Source organism: Taudactylus pleione, unplaced genomic scaffold, assembly GCF_031769625.1.
Source record: "Taudactylus pleione unplaced genomic scaffold, aTauple2 ptg000077l, whole genome shotgun sequence".
NCBI classification, from domain to species: domain Eukaryota; kingdom Metazoa; phylum Chordata; class Amphibia; order Anura; family Myobatrachidae; genus Taudactylus; species Taudactylus pleione.
In genome coordinates this window covers 1,162,977-1,187,717 of record NW_028284479.1, presented here as the reverse complement: position 1 = coordinate 1,187,717, position 24,741 = coordinate 1,162,977, and the positions used below count along the sequence as shown (strand labels likewise).

The following is a 24,741-nucleotide window of genomic DNA, read 5'->3' as shown; positions in this document are numbered from 1 at the left end:
CATCAGTAGCTTTATTGCTCACCACAGGCAGGTATACAGGTTATGGCAGTTTCACAGGCAAGATTTTACACTAAGTCTTCCGAACGGCAATATTTCAGTGGACTCGCAGGTCCAGGAACCCTAACACTAGTCACGACTGGCCTATAAGCTGGGCGACTATCTCACCATCAGGCTCAGTTTCCAAAGTGTCTCTGCAGTTCTTAAACTAGCCTCACACAGGTGTCTGTAATCAGCTGCCTTTCCAGACTCTGAGTGAGGCAACACCTGAACTGGACATTACACATTCCTAATGCCTTTGCCCTGCCAAACCTGGGATATCTGGATATTCCACATTTACTTCATGTTGAAGTATGCTGACCCTGTCACAATATATATATATATAGAGAGAGAGAGTCGGACTGGGGAATGAGGGGCCCACCGGGGGAATCAGTGGTAGGGGTCCATGATAACGGGGTGTGGTCATCTAACAGAGGGGGTGTGGCCAGCTACCACTGACGCTTGGCTAACCATTAGGTAAATCTTGGTGTATTTTCGATAGAAGGGGACCAAGCTCCCATGCTGATCAGTAATCCTGCTCCACCAGGTGACTGACTTTTTAATAGAGTAACAAGCTATAATTTGAGGTCTGACACTTGAAACCTAGAAGAGGGGTATGGGGCCACAGGCAGTGGGGCCCACCGGAGATTTCCCCTGTACCCCTATGGGCCAGTCCTACCTTGTGTGTGTATATATATATATATATATATATATACACACAAACCATCGTAACTGTGGGTCCTGGTGGGGGCTACACCCTCTCCACATGACATCATACAGAGGGGACAGGGCCACAATCGCCGAGAATGACAGCCATGCCTAGACCATTCTCAGGATGCTACGGGGGAATGTAAGAGCAGCAGTGTGTCCATCTGAAGCTTCCTATGGATGCTTCGGGCGGGACTGCTGCAGAGGTTCTGGCTGCAGGGTGACGATGCAGGGACTGTGAGTGAGCAGCATCTTTATTAAACACATGCAGGTTTTTGCACTGCGCAATGCTCCAGAACTGCATGTACAGGCATTGCAGAGTAAAACGTATTTCAGTGACAACTACACTTATGACTGAAGAGGTTTGAATAGGCTATAACAGGGAGTTTTCATGAAGGCAAAGTTCAGTAAGGGTGTGTTGCCAGAACTGAGGGCTGTGCAGAGTTGGAAGAAAGCATAAATACGCCAGATGAAGGTGTGTCTTTTGCAACAAGTTCAGAGCAAGCCAAAGTGTGCACTGATGATGATGACTGGTAGCAAACCAGGTGCACACATTAGGGTAGTGCAAGATGCAAATTACTTTGCATACGGTTAATTATACACATTTTTTCCATGCATGCAGTTCAGTAGCAACTTATGCCAGATTTACCACCTCTGCATCAGACCCATCATTTTCTGTATTGTGATTACCGTGATAATGTCATTATTATCAATAATATATTAATCTTTCCAGTGTGGAAATATATAACTAATGACTAGAAATACAAAAACTAATGACTGTGCACATGTATACTAGATAGTACACGATTACACTACAGAGGCAGTGACGTGCAGTCAGGGGGGGCAGAGCCTCACCTGTCATATTTCACTGATCTGATGATTAGAATAATACAAAGAAGATATTTATAACACATATTCTGTTATAAATAACTTCTTTGTATTATTATAATCATTTTTACAGTCAAACCTTCCCAAATTTGCAGCGCTTCTCTGCAAATACAGGAAGACACGAGAGGTGAGGCAGCAAAGAGCGGAGCCTACCCTATGACAATAAGAAACTGCCTTGAGCACAGGGCGGGGCAGCGGGCAGTAATACTGCATTTAAAAAAGCACCGTGGGAGGCAGCTATCACATGTGCCTCACTCAGGAGGCACTGCCTTGAACTTACGTCAAGGTACAATCCTCTCAGTGAGGCAGTTGTGGTAGCTCCGATGGACACCTTTGTGGCCACAGACAGTTAACATTGAAGAGCTTGGTGGCATGGCCCATTGAAAAATGGTACCGCAAGCCATTATTGGCTTGCTTGCGGCGGAATTTATTAAATTTGAGATGGCAGCAACAAACCAATTGCAGCTCAACGCATCATCACCCTGCCCCTTGGGCTGGCTTACTGTATATTAGCCAGAGTGAGGCAGCTGCAGGGAGTCCGTCACCGAGGAAAGAAACAAAGAATGAAGACGCCGGATGTCTTGAGGGGCAGCAGCCATGCAAAAGAGCTTAAACAGGCCGTCACCTAGCAGGTGAAGATGCGTTCAATAAAGTACTTAAACATTTGAATGTCATCTTTATTTTATTATTTTCCATACAGGCGGACATGTATGCTATATACTGGCATGCTGGCACTTGTTGTTGCACAGGTGTCAGCATGCTGGGGCAGACTTGCTGGGACCTGTAGGCCACCTGTAAAGAACAATATTAACTCTTTCAATACTATTAACCCTGCGCCCACTGCCATCAGGGATGCAGGGAAAGTCTGGTGCTGGTTGATGCAAGGGAGGGCGGACAAGATTTTACTTTTGGGGGCCCCCACTTTCCGAGGAATTTCAACCATTTTAGTGCTGATCAATGTGACGGCAATGTGATTGGAAAATAGGGTTTTTCCCTCGATTTTCCAATACAATTACTACACAGTTTTTTTTCATTGATTTTCCAATACCAGACAAGGCTGAGAAGTCTGGGGCGGGTTACTGATTTGGGGGTGAGGCACATTTTTTTTTTTATAAATTAGCCAATGCCTCCCCTGCCATTCACCTCACTGCACATCACTGTAAAGAGGTCATTTACAATATGCAAATAGAGCAAAGTGCAGCATAACATCCTCTTAGGTGGCATTGTGCACCTTGATCTGTGCAGATGTACCTACATTTCCACCAAAGCACATAGATTTGAAAAGCTAATCGTGCAGGAGCAGACGCTTGCAGTGTGAGGAGTTAGGCCATCTTAGAGCATTCCTTGCAACACATGGAGTTTTTGCATAGATGTGACTTTTTTTTCTTTGCAACAGTGCAAAAACAAGATTTCATTTTGAAAAGCAAGACTACAGAAATGACATAAGGAGCAAACAGATTAGGACTGTGCACCAGCCCTGAGCTGTCATATACTGTATCAGGTCTCATACTATAGTATTATTAGCATGCATTTTGTACCATACATTTGTAAGAAAGGCAATCCTGATATAATCCTCTCTCGTGATTACTGTAAACTAAGCCGAGCAGCGTTTGAGGAAAAAATGAAGGGGTCCATTTACTAAGCAGTGTTAGGAGACAGAGTGAAAAGTGATAAGGTACCAGCCAATCTGCTGCTAACTGTCATCTCACAGGCTGTGTTTGAAAAATGACAGTTGGGAGGTGATTGGCTGGCACCTTATCACTTTTCACTCTGTCTCCTAACACTGCTTAGTAAATAGACCCCTAAAAGTTTAACTAAAAGGTGTGATTCTAAAGTGGTAGGAGTATGGATATAGGTGCATTTCTGATATGCAGAGGTGTCTCCCGAGAGTGAGGAGTGGGCATGAACCCTAATGTCTGTTGGGCACTAGGCCAAAAGCAAGCAGTTATGCTGTGCACATCCTTTGTAGACATTACGAAAAAGTCCTGGTTCATAGATTAAACCCAACACACTGCAGCCTATATTATATCTTGATAGAAGTAGTATATCCAGTTTGAATAAAAGGCATAAATTAAGTAACTCTGCAGCAGCAGCAGCAGCAGAACAATCACGAGTCAGGACTGCTGCTGTGTCCTATTTTGTGTAACAAATGCAAACTCGCTTTAATGAGCTCTATGGTGTCTGTTGGTGGTTATAAAGAATATTAATGGGGAGGTAGTTTACCAAAGCTAAAAATATTTTCATTTGTTATGAACTGGTTGGACTATTAAATGACACAACACATAAACCTGGTCCGATGTTATTAAAAGATTTTATGTGGATTCAGCAAAGAACAAGGAAGACATGTAGTTTAAAATAATGATGTGATTTGCCCTAAATGTGTTAATACAATAAATTATATAAAACATTAAAGGAGATATCTACCTTCATACAACTTTGTTTTAGCACTTTGACTTATACTGTATTATTCCCCTTGTAACATGCAGCCAATGAAGGGGCTGCACTACTTTTATTTATAATATCAAAAAAATACCTGATCATATGTATGTTTTATTTATTAATATTATCATCATTTATTCATGAATTGCCATTTTTCACAGAGAATATTTGTCCCTAAAATCAGTTTTTGCCACACTGAGTATACAGTATACTAAATTCCCTAACACACAAACACTAGGGTTCATTATGTCAGAATCCAATTTACAGTTTAACTGGCACAGTCACATGAAATACCAGATAGGCTTTCACTGACACTTGTCACATCCCATGCGACCATGCCATCCTCCTCCATTCACCCCTGATTTTAATGGCAATCAGTTCTGCCTGAACCGGCAGTGATGTGGCCGTCTCTGAATGCTGACATCACTGATGATTTTGTGCCCCAGGATGCAGTACAAACTGCATTCTGGGGCACATGTGCAGGACAGTAAAGTGCTGACCTCCCAAGGGGATTTATTGGGAGAGGATGGAGGTTTATTGCCCTTATGAGGGTGGGGGGAAACTTCAACTTGGGGAAAGACACACACTATGGGGGTGGGGCAATGCCATTTCTGCTGAGGGAAGGGGTGATGCCACTAAATGATCAACTGCCACTGTACAAAGTGTGTGTGTGTGGGGGGGGGGGTATTTTACAATAGGGGCATTGTCACTAACATATTTAAATACCATTAAAAAAAGAGATGTTCTTGACTTATTTAATTTAAGAAAAAAATCAACAATTTTTGATGTATTTGAAAAAATAATCACCAAATGGTTAGCCTACCGGTCGTTTTTTGTGAGTTTGGGAGAACACCAAACTACTGTACCTGGAGGAAACCCATAAAAACATGGTGAGAGCATTCAAACTCTGCATAGATGAGGCCCTTACCAAGAACTGAACCTATGACATAAGCACTGGGAGACTACAATGCTAGTCACTGTGCCACAGTGCTGCCAAATTTCAAACCTGTATTTCACCTTGTCCTATGTTATTCCACTGTATGAGCATCTTAAAGAATCTGCAATCTACACATCTATGCCAGGTGTAGCACTTACAATGAAACAATCATGCTTTTTCAGTTCCCTAAAATGTCCATCTTAACATTTATCTCTGGAAACATGCGCTGCATTTAACACCCGTGCACTTCTTATGAGTAAAGCTATCCCAATACATGCACAAGTGGGTGAAATGACATAATATAGTTGCAATACTTAATGACCATGCCAGGGCCGAAACTAGGGTTTTTGTCACCCGGGGCAAGACAGTAATTTGGCGCCCCCTTCATAATTCCCCCTTAGTAATGCCCCCTTCAGCAGTGTCCCAATAGTGATGCCCCCTTCAGCAGTGCACCAATAGTAATGCCCCCTGAGGTAATGCCTTCATAGTAATGCCCCTGTAGTGCCCATAATGTAATGTCCCCATAGTAATGCCCCTGTAGTGCCCATATGGTAATGCCCATATAGTAATGTCCCCCAGTAAAGCCCACTAGTAATGCCCCTGTAGTTCCCATATAGTAATGCCCCTGAAGTGCCGCTTCCAAAAAAAAAACTTACCTTAAACCCCGCTCCTGCGTTAACCGCCATCCAGTCTGCCCAGCTGCTCCTCGGAACTATGGGAAAGACACCATGACATCTTTCCCATAGTGCCGGGGCCATGGGGAGAGCCGGAAGCTGGAGTTCAGAAGAGAACTGCAGCCTCCGGCTACCGCGGCACTGCAGGGAAGGAGCTGGTATTAACATCTGAGCGGGCTTCGAGCCTCCCTGTGGCGCCGGGCTGGAGGACACTGGCACCCGGAGCACATGCATCTCCAGCCCCCCCCCCCTAGTTGCGGCCCTGACCATGCATATGGTAACTAAAAATAATGGACTAGATGGGTGCACAAAATCACACTAAGGGGCATATTCAATTAATTGACGCGCTTGACGGGATTCAATTAGCGGGGATTCCACGCGCGGGTGTCCCTGAGACCCCGCGCGCGAGTCCCCGCTGTTTGATTTTACCTCGCACCTCATGCAGGTGTGAGGTAAAATCAGCATGAGGCTGCCCTATTCGGCCTCGCGCGAGTAATATTAACACACTGATTCCGCAGTTCTCGCGGAATCAGTGTGTTCTCGCATGGAAGTCCTGCTTTTTGGACGCGGGGAAAAAGCTATTCTATTGAATAGCTTTACCCCGCACTGCGGGACTTTCACCCATCAATTACTCGCGGGAGAGGTCCCGCGGGTAATTGAATATGCCCTTAAGTCTATAGTTTCTCACTTAAGGTTTATCAGGCAATGAATATCTAGAACTGCATAATAATGCTACATCTTCCTGTAACTATCATATTATATTATATATTTCCAGACTCCAAACAGCATGACAAAGAAAGTGTTAGCTATTCATTTCATATAAAGCGTAGCATAAGTGCACAGATAAAACATTTCAGACAGATTGGGCCAGACATACTGGTGAAGCACATTACAGTGGCTACTGTTAGTTAATATAAGATACAACAGATCAATAATAGTAGTTACAACAAGTTACTTTGTTGCTGACATACTTTTCCTGTGGCTGGACAGCTAATTAAGTCTGTGATTCAAGGAAATGTGAATCGATGGGCTGTAATTATTGCAATTCAGCAACATAAAAGAAGAAAACAAAGGATGAAAATTGTAGTAGATTGATGTGGTATTGGCTGCTAAATTGAAATCCACACACCCCATTGAGTTATCAGTGTGGCTATTACAGTCTTGTTAGAATGATAATGATCATTTCCAAGACTTAGCACCTGTCAGCATTCTGGTCTATAAGTTTGCTTCATGGTTTCCTTATAAGGTGCACAACATTCAGTATGTCATCCTCAAGGGAAAACAAATCTAGCAATATACTGTATATCAGACACATTTAGCAGTAGGACTAATGAAGATTCTTGTATAAGCTGGAATACCCTGTGATTTCACACTATGGGCCTGATTCAGCAATGCACGCAAATGCACTTCTAAACGCAGATTCACGATTATTGGGAATCTGCACGTGCGCAGGACCCATTCTGCTAAGACGGACAGGCTGATTGACAGGCAGAGGCATTTAAGAGGTGGTGTGGGGGCGAGGTTGGCCGGCATTCCCAGAAACGTGTGTCCACCTTGTTTTCCGGGAGAGGCAAACCCAGGGACTGCGTGGAACTACGCAGTCTGCTGGGCTCGCAAGCTAGCCAGCCTGAGTAAGCTGAGGCTTACTCAGCTGTCCGGCTACCCGGCACCGTCCACCATCACGGCCATCGATTGCGAATGCAGCAGGGGGTGTTATACACCTCCTGCTGCATTTGCATTATTGCAAGGATCACAATTGCAAAGCTGCCTGCGTGCATACATCATATCTATAGCCTGCGTGCAGCTTTGCAATTGCGATCCTTGCTGAATCAGGCCTTATGTTAACTGTCACTCTGAGAATGTTTTCTTTTATGTTGTAATGCAATTTAACCTCAACATTTTATTCAGTAATAGAAAAACAATGAGAAAAGAAACATAAAAACCATACAGTATATCACCAATACATGGTGAAAGCAGCCATGTTTATTGACTGAACCAATAGTCTGATCATACCATCCTCATACTAGGAACCAGTACCTTAAGAACATTGGTGATTTAAATATCTATTTACTAAACTGATAAACTTTGATATAGATATGGCGATAAAAGAGTGTGATAAAAGGTGCAACAGATGTGCGTCTGTAAGTAGATTTGACTAAATAGACCCCATAGTGATGATTCATAGGAAACCTATCCAGCTTCATTCTCCTGAAAATATTTGAAATCCATAACTGTGGCCAGAGGCGTAATTAGTCATTTGTGGGCCCCATAGCAGCATTTGAAAAGGTTGCATGTATTTCCCATTGTCAAGTTTTCCCCTTATTTTCCAATACAGGCGTGGGCTCAGGGGTCCTGGGCTGATCATTGATTTGGGGGGGGGGGGGAGGGAGAATCACACATTTAAAAAAATAAAAATAACTTTTTCTTTCACAAAACTAAGCCTGCACAAATCATACTGATCTGTTCAGTGCTTTCAGCCCACCAACAAAGGTTGAGCTACTTTAGGGAGAAATAGGAACTAGGAAGTAGCCCGGGATGGATTTATATGGAATTCATAACACGTGAGACCCGACATTTCCAGGATTATGATGTTTTGTCTCAATTTGAGGCACGAATTTGTCTGAGAGAACCCAGGCATGCCTCAGTTCGATTTGGAACCCCGAAGTTCAGGTGTGTTTGGTTTTCAACAAAAACAAATCGCTCATCTCTAGTAAAAAGAGTTGTGTCCACAACAACTGCAGCTCTATACATACTTGCATGCAGCGTACAAGCAGCTCAAAGATGGCCATAGGGCTTAGTGAAGTCATTGCAAATCTGATGAGGGGCCGAAGATGCTGCAGAGAATCAATCTGCTGAGACAGAGAAAAGGTGGTAGGCGGCCCAGCTGCCTACTGACCATCAGTGGATCAAAAAGTAAGGTAGAGATTTAGAAAATAAAACTATCCCCACTACAGAGCTATTCTGTCCAACTTATTTGCATAGTTTGTCCCCTTTTATTTCCTCTTTTTATGCCTATTATAGCCACCCTCATGTTGCTCACTAACCAATTCCCCCCAAGACGTACCTATTGCCTTTTGCTCTACATGTTCTCTTAAGCTATTCAGGGAAGTAGTACACATTATTTCTCTCTGGGGGGCAGGTGTATCAAACTTTCAAGAAAGATAAAGTGGCAAAGTTACACATAGCAACCAATCACCTTCTAACTGTCATTTATCTAGCACAGTTTATAAAATGGCAGTTAGAAACTGACTGGTTACTCTGGGCAACTTCTTCACTTTATCTCTCTCCAAGGCTTGATACATCTCCCCCTAGGTGTATTTGAATTATGCGCCAGAATGCTGGTGCAAGCACATGGCATTTGGATTTGATTGTACAGTAAGTGTCGTGATCACAGCTGCTAATCTGGAGTGAAACGGGTCTGGACACCATGAACCCCATTAAATGCATGGCAAAACTAGCCGCACATTTTGGTGTTCTTGTCAGCCAGTTCGGTCATTTATAATAATTTATTGCCAGTCAGTTATACTGCACAGCAGGCCTATCCTATCTGACAGTTCTGAGCTTCTGATGAGCACTTTGACTTGGGTGTATAGTCAACAGTTGAGTCGCTTACAATCCTGTCTAACCCAAGAATGCAGCACCTTACACATGTGTGACTAAACTGGTCACTGATCTAGTAATTGCTGATCACGTCTAAAGTCCAGTTTATTACATATCTGGCAGATTTTGGAGCAGCATAAAACTATTGACTTGGTAAAATAAGATCAGAACAAATATCCTAAATATCAGTATTTCCCTATTTGTAAAGTCTGCCACTCTTTCTATTAATAGGAATACAGGTTTAAAAATATGTCAATTTATTCAATTCATCAATATGTTTTGATATTTGACTGAAACAGCTCTATAGCAGGCAAAGTTTTGTAGTCAGAAGTTGTTACCTTATTTAAGTAGAAACAATAGAAACAATGAAATGTATTTACTATAAAATTGTTTTTATTAGCAGTCTGAGTCTATCCAATGTTGTTTTACATGATCTAAATGAGAAACCGTATACTGTATTTTATTGTTATTTATATAAAAGGAAACATCTGTAAACTAAAATAAATAGAAGCTTAAGTTTTTGCAGAATAATAAAATAACAAAAGTTCAGCAAAATATCTGCTAAATAATGTGGCTGGTGGATGGATAAATGTAGGTAAAGATTTAAGGCAGGGCCTCAAATTTAATTTAAACAATTAAATTTGTCTTTCAAAAACTCCCCAAGGAAATCAGTTTAAATGCCGTCTTTGTCTTCTGTCCCCATCCCCAGTCCCTTCCCCCAACAAAGTACACATACACACACAAAAAAAGCTGTTTAAAGACTGCCAAGCATCCTTCTCTTTGTGACGTGCAGCATGAATCCAGGACAAAAAACATATGCTAGTGAACAGCATGCATAATATTAGACAGCGATGCATGTTGTCTTCATGGCAGGGTCTTACAATCTGTAGTGATGCAAAACAACAGCTAGAGCTGTTACTGTTACTTATTTAGACCTTTTTTTACACACTAGTATTATTGAGAGAATATTTCTTTAAAGACTCTAAAAACAATGGCCCGATGCTTCAGTGTTGTTACCAAATTGATCCAGGGTGTCTAGGTCTTCAAGCACACCAGTTAGTGTACCTTTGGAGTTGTAAAATTATTTCTTCTATAAAAATATTGAGAATTTGTATCCACTTTAATATACAGTATAGTTTACATCATCAGGTTTATATAGCTTGAAAACAATTTACATCCAATGACACCATTACTAACATTGATTGGAATTACTGAAGAAAGGGCATTGTTTTTCCCGATTGACCAAAGAATTAAAAAAGATTTCATTTGTATACTAAGTTATCATATGTATTAAAACATCTCTTAGTAAAAAACAATAATCAAAAATTAATCACATAGCACATTTGTCAATAAGTGGGATAAAGAGGGATCTCAAATGCCACACTCTAAGATCACAGGCAAACTTAACTTCAATATTTATTAATTAATTAAATTTGATTATATATCTGTATTAGCAAGTTAATGGGAACATATTAATATAACTCTATTAATACATGTGAATGGAATTATGAGATTTTTGTTTGAACTCTTCAACCTTTATATGAAGGCTGTGTTGCAGTTTTATAATTTATACATATTGAGCCATAGTATTGGGATTTTCTATTTATGTTAACTGTTTTTATTGAAAATGAGATGCAATACATGACTGTAGAAACAACATACAATATCATCAACAACAACAACAACAGGTCATAAGAGCATCAAAATTAGAGAAACAACACTAAATAAATGAAGGACAAGAGATGTCCAACAAATGTATTGCAATACAAAGTTTGAAACATTGGGGTAGAAAGGAAGGGGAGGACAGGGAGTGGAATACAAGGCAGGGAATGAGAGATATCTAAAATGGTCATATACACTGTACACTGTAGGAATGGTGAGAAAGATCAGCAAGAAACTCTAGGCTCATACATTGGAATATCAACAATTTAGGACAATTAGCATGTGAGAGTGCATAACATAGTTTTTGTAGCTAACTCCAACTTTCCCAACCAGGTTGCACAATATTCTGTGAATTTGTATGCACTTGAAAGATTGAGATCTCCCTTTGTAATGCAATAATCAAACTGGGAGTACCACTCATTATGAGTGTGTGTGGGTGGTGGGGGATGAGGATTTCCAATGTATACGAATCAGCACCCTAGCTGCATTACTAAGGTGACGTAATAGTGATTTTTTTTATAGGCACTGGTCGGGATCTTGGATTTAGAAAGGAGACAAAGTTCAGGACCTTCCGGCATGGTATTGTGTATTATAAGTTGAGAGGTCCAAATAACGGTGTCTCCAAAAGGTAGAGATTACCGTGCATTCCCACCATATATGTAGAAAAGTAACCATAGCCATCTCCAACAGGTGCCTGAGGTAGAGGGATATATTTTGTGAGGTAACAAAGGATGTCATATCACCTCGTCAAGATCTTCTGATGCATCGCCATTATGAGGACACAGGACAAGCTGGAGTAAGTATTCAATAACATTTTTGCCAGCCATTTTCCAACAGTATTTAATGAAGACCTCTACTCCAGGTGTGTGTGAAATGTAGAAGGGAGTCAAATCATATATCAGTCAAAATGTTATATAAGGAGAAGATGGTGTGTGCAGGCATTTAAGGGGCAACCCATAATTTCTCAAAAAAGGAAAGTATCCTCCTGGTTAGCAAATTTCTATTAGATGAAGACAGGAAGTGTGTCACCTGAAGTTATTTCCAAAATTTCTTCCTATGGATTCCCCAGCCAGATTGAATCTATGAAAACTGACGGATCCCCAACAAAGACACCAGCTGATCGACCCTGAAAATACCTGCAGTAGCTCAAGATCATGGGGGAAATGTGGATTACGTAGAAAAGATGTTAGGTGACCAAATTCAGAGGATGCCTGAGGGAAACATCTGAGTTTGTTCCAACATTGAAGGGTAGGAGTTATAGTAGGATGTGTGAGCACAGGTAAGTGTGTCTGCCAGGGAGCTAGTTCAGAGAGCTAGGAAATATGCTGTTCCTCTATACAGACCCACTGTTTAGAGTCCTTTGCTCTGGTCCATTCTAACACCCTATTTAAAATGACGGCATGACAATAACTTAGGATATGTGGTAACTGAATGCCACCCTTGTGTTTCCCTCTATATAAAACCTCAAGCTTTAGACGGGGTGTTTGCCCTGCCCAGACAAATTCCCTAATCGAAGATTGTAAAGTGTGAAACCACAATGGGGGTACACAAATGGGTATCATCTGCAGGATATCTTTGATAAGAGGGATGAATAATTAGCTTGAAAGAGATGTGATACATCTTTGGTGATTGTGATACTGAGATACTCAGGGGTCTATTTACTAAGCAGTGATAGGAGACACAGTGAAAAGTGATAAGTTAGTGATAAGGTGCCAGCCAAACAGCTCCCAACTGTCATTTTTCAAACACAGCCTGTGAGATGGCAGTTGGGAGCTGATTGGCTGGCACCTTATCACTTTGTCTCCTAACACTGCTTAGTAAAAAGACCCCTCAATGTGGTATTGGTATTCTTATATTTATTATATCATTCATTACAACAAATCAATGTATATTGGTTCATTCCTACCTTGGCTTTACACATTTTCAGCTCCAAAGCCTTGAAATCCATATGGTCAATTAATGATCTCATAAAGGAACTGAAAAACAGTCATGTAAAAGATTATTTTCAGAGTAATTTCCCCATATACATGCGTGCATATTAGTTTCATTCCAATGTACTTAAAAAGTAAGTAGCAAATTGAACCTAACAGTGGTCATAGACAATTGACTGGAACTGTGTCTGTGTTAGTATTGCATGTGGTGTCTATTAAATAAAAGGCAGTAGCCTTGCTGACACACAGGATATTTGGCAAGGCAATGGGTGGATTGGGCAATCCATATATATATATAGCTACAGTAGTTAAGCGAACACATTGCACGAGATACAACATGAAAGTAAATGGCTCTGTTCAACTACTAGCAAACATTGAGGTATATCTTACAAATGTGAGAACTGCAGGAGCAGGCTACATTTTATAGGTAAGACTCACTCACAGTGGTATACAATCGTGAAACTGGCTGCCTTAATACCGTCAGCCGGCTTCCCGACTGTCATATCCCGGCAAGAGTGAAATGCCGGGCGTCTATATCGAGACGCCGGTCATTTCCCCGACACTGGGAGACAGGTGCCCGGCATCCCGATCAAAGGGATGCCGGGCGCTGCGAGCAGACAGCTGCAGGGGGGAGGGTTAGGTTTAGGGCACCCGGGGGGGACTTAGGGTTAGGCAGCCCCCCGGGGGACTTAGGTTTAGGCAGCGGGGAAGGGGGGGGTTAGGGTTAGGCACTTAGAGGGGGGATTAGGGTTAGGCACTTGTGGGGGAGGTTAGGGTTAGGCACCCCTAAGGAGGGTTAGGTTAGTTTATACTTACCTTAGCGACGATCGGGATTTCCAGCGCTGTCGGGCTTCCACTGCCGGAAACTCTGCTTTTGTTGGCCAGGCGCTGCCAGGAATCGAACTGCCGGCCATGCGGCCGGCGGTATTTCATACCGATTCCCTCACAGTCCTGCACACTGAGAAGCAACGTATGTAAATGACTGAAAGTAATAAAACTCATTCCCTTAATCCAATTACATCCCCAACTATGTCAGCCAGATAAACGTTTAAACATCAGTATTAAGGTTATATTGACATAAGATAGGGCTGGAGGGACGATGTACAGTAGGCAGTGCTTGGTCTATACAAGTACATCAGGTTGTTAGTTTTATTTTCCTGCCATATCTCTGAGAAGCTGTTTCCCTCTTTTGTCATTAGTATTTCTTTAAAATCTAATTTTATTCTTAAAAAAATTTGTGCTACTAAGCATGATTCCTCATTTGTAGCCTGTTCCAAATTAACTTCCAATTTGACCCTAAGGAAAAGGAGGTTGTTATGATTAGTTAGTAGTAGTCTTTCTGCATTCAAGATAGAAATGACTTCATGTGAAGTTGTGAACACATTCTGCAAAAGGCCTTTATGGCCAGATGTGGAGTAAATGGCAGGAGTGCATCCTTAAAGTGTTTTTTTAGGGCATGTTGTAATTGTAAATAATAAAAAGTGAATTAGAGATATCAAACTCTCGCAATTGTTCAAATGATTTAAATAGATTTTTGAAATATAGGTGTTCAACAGAGGATTATCTCGCCTACTGTAAGCATCACTTCAAAATTCCCAATGAGAGATTTAAACATTAGCTTCCAGATCAACAGAGCCTGCCAAAGGATTGCTGCAGTCCACTCAGAAACCTTTCTACCCAGAAATAAAACCTGTCTGCATCCACAAAAAGCTAAACACTGTGGGCCTGATTCTGACCCGGTCGCTAGCAAGCGTCCGCTCGCTGCTGCCAATGTACGGTAATCTGCGCATGCGTATGCATCGCAGTGTGCAAACTACTCATAGTGATCAGGATCCGCTCGCTCACCTAGCAAAGACAGCCCAGTGTAATGAGTGACAGGAGAGGCTGTTTGTGGGTGGTTACAGGGGCAGGACACTAATAACGGGGGTGTGGAGGTGCGGACGCAGGCGTGCCTGAGTATAGCCACGCCGTTTCAGAGGCGTGCATAATTATCAGCCAGCATCATAGTACACGTCACCTGCCTGTTTTTTACACTGAAGTCCTCGCAGAGCTTGCGGTAAGGCAACCACAAGCGCTGCGAGCCCTTACGATGGTGCTTGATGTACCAATGTTTTAATACACTTCCAGGAGATGACGTGCGCTAGTGGGCATCTCTACAGACGCTAATGGGCGTCTATAGACACAAAGTGTGCGTGTTTATGCCTTTCCGAGCGATTCTCTGCCATGCTGTCACTTAGCCGAATTTGCATACGCTGGGTGCAAGCGATCGCATCTAGTGAGCGGCTCTGAATGAGTTCCTGTGTCCCCAGTAGAATCTCCAACTCAATTTCGAAGTTGAGACAATTGTGCAGCCATTAATAGGCTTTAACATTGGAAAGGGCCAAGGTACCTGTGATTGGTGACCTACAAGGAGCATGTATACCAATCCCCCCAGAATAAAGCAGAGACCACAGCAGAGAGATACTGACTAATCCTAACTTAGAGGCATATTGGTATATATCTAATGGTGCATGAGATAAGGGATATAGGATTATACCCTGCCCAACATTGTCAAGGGCAGTTTAATCCAAGTATATGATTTGAATGTGAGATATTCTATGATTTGTTCAGAATTAAGAGAGACATAGGGGTCTATTCAGAAATTATTTTTTTTACCTAAAAAATACGGAAACTATGATATCTGTATTTTTTTATGTAAATCTCCTATTCAGCAATGGGATAATGGAGAAGATAACGCAATTATCTTCTCCATTAATTGCCATCTCGCAGAGTACCGCACTGTAGGGATCAGGCCATTGATCTCTACAGTGCTTTAACGCTTTTTGCTATTCAGCAAAGCAAAAAGTGTTAAACCACTCAATAAATATTTACTTTATATTACGCCATCTCAGAATTATTTTGGCTTGTGGATGCAATGTCCATTGTACCTTCTAGGGAGGTAAAGAGAGTATCTGGGGATGGAGAAAAAGTCCTGCACAGGACATATGCTTTTAACAATTAGTATTAAAACCAACAGTAAGGGTTAGATTAAATGGTATAATAATTGCTACGTAAAAGGGCCTATACGGTACATCAATAATCAATTGGGGCAATTCAGAGTTTTGCAGATGGTCGTCCCTAAAAATTGGCAATGTATGGGGTTCAACGGTTGCCAATTCCGTCCAAAAAGTGATCAGAATTGGTAAATCAGGTTGTCCAACATATTGGATTTCACCGACCAATCGGGGCTCTAGACTGCTTGTGTATGAAGACAATCAGCCAATTTACCAACCGTTACTAATATAATGATGAGCCTTTCACGATTGGCAGATCTGTTATTTGCTGAAAATTATCTGAAAATCACTGAAAACTATCTGTAATGTATGGGTGCAGACTGATGGATTGAAGAATCATGAAATCAGGGGGAAAAAAATTCAGAATCATTGAATTGTTTATGATTGATGATGTATGGGCCCCTTTATTGAGTTGGTGGTGCTCCCCAGAGTCATAAACAAATTAATCAAACAGAGTGCAGAAAAAAAAACAAGAAACTTAGTTTTGTGGTCATTCTTTTGAGTTAATTCATTAAAATGTAACTTTTTTCAATATTCATAAAATAAATTTATACCAGGAAATGACACCATTTTTATTTGAACATAAATTGTTCCTTAAAACTAATATAATCTATTGCAAGAAGATTATACATTCCTGAAGTATGATTTACTTTATTTTAATATACAGTGACTGTGTGTATCACAGTATACAGTAGTGCTTGAAAGTTTGTGAACCACTCAGAATTTTCTATATTTCTGTTGAAATTTCACCTAAAACTACCTCAGATTTTCCCACAAGTCCTAGAAGTAGATAAAGAGAACCAAATCAAACAATTGAGACAAAAGTATGTGAACCATTAGGCTTAGCAGATATTTTTAAGGTGAAAGAAGAGTCTAATTGGTTGCTATGGGCAACATCACTTTTAAAACTCACTTCTAAAAACTCTCACTTTAGTAAATTTACCCCCTAATCTTTTCAAAATTCTGTCTTATATGGTACAAAAATCAACATATATAATCATGTTAGCATAAGTAGCAACATTATAATTTTTAGGGATTAGAGACAAATATATTTTTCATTGCAATCCAGTTTCTTGGATATTATTAAACTCACTTCTAAAAACTCTCACTTTAGTAAATTTACCCCTTGGTCTTCTATAAATAAATAAAAGAGTATACAAATATATTACTGTCTGCGATATGCATTTTTATAACCACATGTAATGGTTTCATTACAATTATAAGAGATTTTTCAAACAAAAAAAACCATTCACTGATAAAATGAAATGAACCAGATACATAACAATGTAAGAAAAAACATGACTTTGTCACAAATGAGAGATCCTGATTAACGGTTTCCTTTATGTTATATTTAATGTTGATGGCAACTCCGCCATGCATGTTCCTTGCTGCCTGCTCTGTATAATAGAACGATGAATTATTCTAAGCATAAGAAACATTCTTCTTGTTATTAGGGTAAAATAATTAGTTGAGATGCATATCTGGTCTCTTACTATGCTGAGGCTGGTATCTGACAGTGATCTGGAGATTTCTTTTTTTCATCTCGACCAGACCAAACAGGGCTTTTTGGGTCTGGAACTCCACTATTGCCAGCCTTTGTATTTTATGTTACATTTGCTCAAAGCTTGGTTAATATACCCTTATGTCTATACATTTTCTCTGCAGTGTCTAAATTTAGTAGGTTAGTTTTAAATTTTACAAGCAAATCAGATTTTATTACGTAGAGTGTAACAATATATTAACATAGCAAATGAAAAGATACAACAATCCAGGTTCCCTTTCCAAAGGTTAAAGCCCTTGAAACATGATTGTAATAATAAAAAGTAAGTACTGTACAGTAATTAAGAAAAAGAGGAAATAAAAGAGGATTGGTATATAGTTAGGGTTAATGATAGAAGAAAGGATTTATATTGGCAAATCATTTTTGGTTGATAATGCCTTTACACACAGTAACTTTTGCCCTTTGGTTTACCATTCATTCATGTAGTTCCCCATGAGGTGGTAACATCTCTAAAAATATTATTGTTCTATATTTGTTAAGCATTTGACTGTGAGCGTAACCTTCACTACCACCATCGGCAGAGATTGGTAGCTACAAAGCGAGGAATGTAAGTAACTTACAACAGCAAGGCTTTATTCTGTTTTAAGTTACTGTATTTGCAACTTCAACACTGTGAATGAAGAGAATTAATAGAAAGAAACTGTGATGCATGATATGGATTCTCTGATCTGTGTATGCATGAAGCCTGATTTTTGTGCAAGCAAATGTGTATATCACCAAAATATGCAGACAGTGGAAAGCTTGTTTTTATGAAACAGTGCACAATCACATCCAGAAGGGATGGACTGTATCTGGCCTAGAGACAAATGTACACCCACTAAAAATGGAGAGGCCTTACGGTATTGTATAACAAGAGTATGAAGCAAAATTACTCTGAACATTCAGCCAAGCTTAATTTTATGTGTTGGAGCCACCAGTTGTAGTCCAGTGTGATTTAGAATGAAAGACAGTTCTATATAACTTCCAAAAGTAGACATTGCATGTTCTGTTTTCTCAATGCATGTCTCCTGTTGCTCATACTGTAGACTGTATACATGGGAGTAGTTTATTATTTGTGATGGCCTCTCTTGGACTTACAGCAAAGATCTGTTACAGTCAATAAAGATCCATCTGCATAGTTAAGGAGCAGCCAGGGTTGGCTGGAAGTTGACCTAGTAGATGTTATGAAACACTTTTCTTCTTGATAAATGATCAGAACCGACCTTCATCCCATGGAATGCTATGTGTTCACAAGCACTTGGTTGACCCCAGGACCTAAACTCTAAATAATGATAATTTATCAAGTGTGGCTTCACAGAAGTAACAAGATTAGATAATTCAAATAACTATCTGGCAAGTGCAACTCCAAGGTACCAGATGAGAGATTCAGGAAGTGACAGTGCCACAGCAGGGGTAATCCATACAGGTCAAGTGACAGGATGGTATTATGGGGACAGTCGGGCCTGTCAATACAGTCTGGGAATACTTTCAGATGCACTCCACCCCCCATTTGAGTGTACAGTAGATGGGGGAAGTTATGCTACTGCACAACTTTTGACCTGGATGGTGCTACAAAGGAATGATGTGGTGGAACTTTACTGAATTCTGCCTTTGTGGAGCAATTTGGCAGCACATTGTGGCATATTTTTGTGAGTTGGTGGCACAATGTGGCATACAATGTGAATTGAAGGTACAATATGACATATAATGTGAATTGGAGGCACAATGTGGCATACAATGTGAATTGAAGGTACAATATGACATATAATGTGAGTTGGCGGCACAATGTGGCATACAATGTGAATTAAAGGTACAATATGACATATAATGTGAGTTGGCGGCACAATGTGGCATACAATGTGAACTGAAGGTACAATGTGACATATGATGTGAATTGGAGGCACATTGTGGCATATAATGTGAATTGGGGGCACAGTGGTAATCATCCCTTATTATGTTAATGTTTTGCCTTGCTCTCACACTTTCCTATTTTGTGTTTCCAGTATGGTTTTCAGCACCAATAGAGGGAAGGAAGGTTTTCAATGCAATGGGTTTGGGTATTAATCAATTAATGTAATGGGGAGCAGGCTGGAGCTGTTTGTTTAATGTGCTGGGGGTAGTGTGGTGGTGGACTGTGATATTAATTTAATAGTTTTGTGGAAGTTAATTATTTAATGTAATGGAGTTGGGGACTGGGCTATTAATTAAATGGTTTGGTAGGGATTAATTATTTAATTTAATGTGGATTGGGTTATTAATTTAATGATGTGATGTGTTGAGTGTTAAATAGCTATTTGTGGGTGGGAACTAATATTTATATATATATATAATGATGGGGGCTTTTTAATATAATAGTAGAGTTATGATGGTGACTATTAAAGTGAGAGGTGATCCCAAATGTAATGCTGGGAGATTTGGGTGCTAGTAATTGAATGTGGGACTGAGTTTGGGAGAATGAGTGCTGTTAATTAATTGTGAATACTAATTATTTAGATCCTAGCCTGTTTGTAATGGAATAGGTTTATATTTTGATTGTGAATACAATTAGTTTAAAGAATGGGCTGCTACGGGGATATGTACATGTGTATATATATATATATATATATATGTTTATTAATTCTGAATACTAGATTGTTCTCTCATCGGTAGACTTTCTTTATCTCATGTACCTATGCTTTGCTAGGGTCCTACCAATCCAGGATCCAGTCAAGTAGGTGCTGAGCATAAGACACTAGTACAAACAGGTAGTGAAATAGGAACAGGTAGGAGAGAGCAGGAAAGTTTCATAACTATCTTGATTATGGTGGGACAGGCCCAATTTTAGTTGACTGTTCCACCAGTCAGGGATTTGTACCAATTGCAAGGCCAGTTGGGACACATATCCCACTTTTTAGTGCTCAGCTTGTGAAGGGAGAACTACATGCACCTAACAGTAGTGTACACTAAATTAGCTGTGTATAGGAAGCAGTGTGCACCTGTCATTGCCTAAAATGACAGCCGCATGACTTGCATGATGGTCATTCCTACTCTAGTGACAAGGTATGCAAACTCCTCTATAGAAATCCTTTAATTGCACCTAAATAATAAATACAGAATTTACATTATTTTATTTTCAAAACTGAAGTATGTATGAGAAGTTGGGAAGACAGTATGGTGTGAAGCAGGGGTGGCAGGCTAAAGCTGGGTCTAGCGTGCCAGGAAGCAGTGGTGTATCTATAATTGAGGTAGGATGTGTCTCAAAAAGTGTTCACAACTTTACTAAATAAATGAATAAAAACACTTCTTTCAGGATAACACAGGGGCTGGTAGAGAATTTGGTTTATGTATAGGCCTGTGGTTCAGAGCTGCATTAATAGGCACTCACTTCATATCTTCACACACACCAAAATGTTACTCAATAAAAGCTGTTCTGATGTTCCCTCACTGTCATGCTTTATTTAGGCCAAAAATAAGGCTACACCAAGTAGTGTTTTAGGTGATAAACTAAAAACACAATTTTACTGAATTAGTTATTATTAAAAGCAGGAGGAGCATGGATAATAATGTCATGTTTACACTACTCCACAGTTCACCAGCCTTAAGATTTTTCCATCTTTCTGCACATTGACGTTGCATGCACTTTACTTAGCTGCGTCTAACTGTGTGTGTGTGGGGAGCAGGGGGGGCATGTTTTGGGAAAACCATTGAGATGCAATTGTGAAAATCAAAGTTTTGCTATTTCTCGGATGCCCTCCATTATGTCACTTATGTACCAAACCTCAAATCTGTCCTATGAATACTTCAACTTCACAGTTTAAAGTTTGGTCAGATGAAAACAAACATTTCCAAATTCAAAATTATGTGGAAAATTAAAACAATTATTCTGTAATTGTTCAACCTTGAGGGACAGTATAAGATAGGTTAGGTTTTTTACCATTGATGACAAGACCAACTGCATCATAAGAAATAATACAATTGATAAGAGAACTTGGGATTTGATAAAGCAACACAATTTTAGTTAACAAACAACACAAATGCACTAAAACTAGCACATGCAATTAAACTAGGACTTTAATTACATTCATTAAAGTAATACAATTTCTTCCACTTAAGTCTTCAACAAATCCAGTCAATCATTACATAATCATTACATAAAAGTACTTTTGCTAAAAGCTTCCTGTTGACTCTACAATAAAATTTTGAGAACATCAGAAAAATATTCAAAAAGACCAAATAATAATATTATATAGGTTTGTATTACAGGTGCATGTTTTGTTAAATTACTACAAGGGATAAACCAACACCCAACATTTTGCTGTAAACCTAAAATTCCATTTCATTGCCCTATGTTATCTGTATGCTCTGTATCATATGTTATGTGTATGCTCTACTTCATATGTTATATGCCTAAGCTAAGCTCTGCTTCATATGTTATGTGCATGCTCTGCTTCATATGTCATTTGCTTGCTCTGCTTCATATGACATTTGTAGGCGATGCTTTATATGTCATTTGTATGCTCTGCTTCATATGACATTTGTATGTTCTGCTTCATATGTAATTTGTATGCTCTGCTTCATATGTCATTTGCATGCTCTGCTTCATATGTTTTATGCAAAATCAGTGTAGTGGGATAATGATGCAACAAAGTTATGTAGAGCACTGTTAAAATCTTTTCATAAAATGGACCTTTATTTTTTGGCGGGTAATGTTAATGACTAAAATTGTGAGCTGATGATGAATCGCTGTGAAGCCTTTGTGATTGTTCAGGATGCATTGTTGGCCAGACAAAGAATAAGGACACAAGTTTGGCTCAGGACAGCAACGGATAAAACTGCTCGGGCGAATGGCAGGCTCCTGCCGACATGACTACTTGTTGACATTGAAAAGAATTCACAACAAGTGAGCAGAAACAGAAACGATTCAGTTCCCTGAGGCTATTAGCTGCAAAGTGTGGCAGTGCAGCGGTCAGTGCTGATGTCTTTCCCTGCTAATGAGCTCTCAATGCCCTATTAAACTGGGATACTATAGGCCCAGAGCTGCTGGGACAAAAATATGCATGAATGACTTGCACAACTCTCATTGGATGACCAAATGAATGAAGCAACTGGTAACACTCAGGCTTAAACAGAACTGACAGTCCGGTTAAATGATCCTTTATTAATGATTCATAGAGATAACGTCATATTACCTTATAGTGTCAAGATACTAACCTAAATTTTACTTAATTATTTGTTGATTATGCTTTAAACCTCTGTTCCCTTTAATTCTTTACATTTTTTTGTATTTATGTTGATTCTGTATAAAATAGTGCAATAACGTATAATAATGCATAAAACAGTGAGAAAAGCTGCATTACTCTTGCAGACAGACCCTCTTCATTCATAAAATAATCCTAATAGGTGTATCATGCAGATAAGAAAACATATTTACATTATGAGCATGTCTATACATACAAATGTATGTAGTCTAATGCTCACATTTCTAAATCATCAGCTCCTTGTTCCAGTTTTATCCTTATACTGACCCCTTCTCTCCACTCTGATATTATGCTCACTACCCTTCTGTCTATCTCACAGCATGAAGGAATAGGAATCACTTTAATGTGTAAATGTATCTAAATGTTACAGCAGTAACCGGCTGGTTTCAGCAGTGTTTTTTATTACAAATATCTAGATTGCCCCAAAACGTATAACAAAACAAAAAGAATTGCTGCTGTTTAGACATCACCAAGTGGCTGATTGAAGGTTTGATGCATAACGTATTGCACTGCATTGGGTGCAAATGTGAACTTTTGTTTATTGAAATGCATATACAGTATATGCGACCTCATTCAGAGTTTAACGTAAACGTAAGTTGTGACTTTTTTCACACACAGCTTTCTAGTGCGTGTGTGTGTGTGTCTTTATGTGATGTGGGTGTTTTTTTTCCCAGGCATCCTGCACTTACAACTCCTTATGGCAAAAGGGCTGGGCCAAGGTTGAGGGGGATCACGTAGATACTCCCAAAGTACAGTAAGGGCATGTTATGGGTGTGTAAACGTGAATTGTGTCCAAATTGGCCATTGAAAGCTTATAATATGCACCTTTTTTGAGGCAGTGGGCTTGCAGTGATCTTGCTACGTATTATAGCATCTTTTGTGCTCACACTCAGGTCTCTCCCTAGGGTGCGGGATAGTGGGATAGGATTAGGCACCACCACGGGAGTTTTAGGATTAGGCACTCCTTAGGAAGGGTTAGGGGGGGAGGGGAGGTTTAGGGTACTCGCTAGCCGGCGTCGGGATCTCCTGCTGTCTGGCTTCTCATGGCTTCTCATGTCGGGATTTGAACCAGTTTAGCAGCCGGTATTACATACTGATTCCAATTACAAATATATTGTGTGTACGCATGAGCCGATGCACTGAATGGACCTCTAGGCGCCCGAGGACGTAGCATCGGATCATCTGTGTGAACATCGCTAATCTGAATAACCCACAGGAAATTCACACTGCCGAAGCCAGTGAATTAGCGTTCAAGGAAACAGCCACTAGTTCTAGCATGCCCAGAAAAGGAGGACACCAGGCCCCCATCTCCTGTAATACTGCCTGTCACTGCCCAGAGGGGCTTCTGCGCATAGGCAGGTCTAAAAACATTGGAGATGTACATATACATCAGGTTTTTTCTTCATCTCTGAATCAGACCCATTGTCTCGTATATACAAATTACACAAAATGCATTGCAAATAACTACAGTATATAGTATATTAAAAAGAAAATAAATTATTTTAAAATACTCTCAGTGTATAGATAATAATATTAACTCTAAGTACTGATTAGAACTATGTAACTATATATAATCATACTGAAAAGTGTGCATCACCTAATCTTACTTTATATACAGTAACAACTTAATTTACTTTATGTAATAAGTGCATCTATTTTATTTTTAACCAGCAAATAAGTTTATTAGAATATTATACATTTTGTGTGAACTACTATGTGTTTAATATCAGAAGAGCTCTTTTAAATAAAAACTCACAAAAAAAATGTAGTACTGGTGTGTATGCTTGCTGTTTTTTTATTCATACATTGTACTTGGGTTTGGGGAAACCTGCTTTGCAAGTGTACCGCGCCTTCCGTACAGAGGTTGCCACTGGGGGACTCCATATCCTCACCTCTATGGATCAGCCAATATTTGAAACCATTTCTGCATTTTGTTCAGCATTTTTGCTTAACCTATTAGGTTATTAATATTAAATAAATGTAACATGTAACACAATTGTTGTATAAAAAACACAATTTCTAACATCGGAACAGGG

At 39.9% G+C, this 24,741-nt stretch overlaps 1 protein-coding gene across 1 annotated transcript in view; it reads right to left on the bottom strand.

Moving 5' to 3' along the window:
• LOC148532412 (uncharacterized) overlaps positions 1-24,741 on the bottom strand; it is a 157,897-nt gene that overhangs the window by 16,552 nt on the left and 116,604 nt on the right. Inside the window, exon 6 of the mRNA XM_088467826.1 lies at positions 12,851-12,920. Coding sequence (XP_088323952.1) covers positions 12,851-12,920 — 70 coding nt within the window. The remainder of the gene's footprint in view (positions 1-12,850; positions 12,921-24,741) is intronic.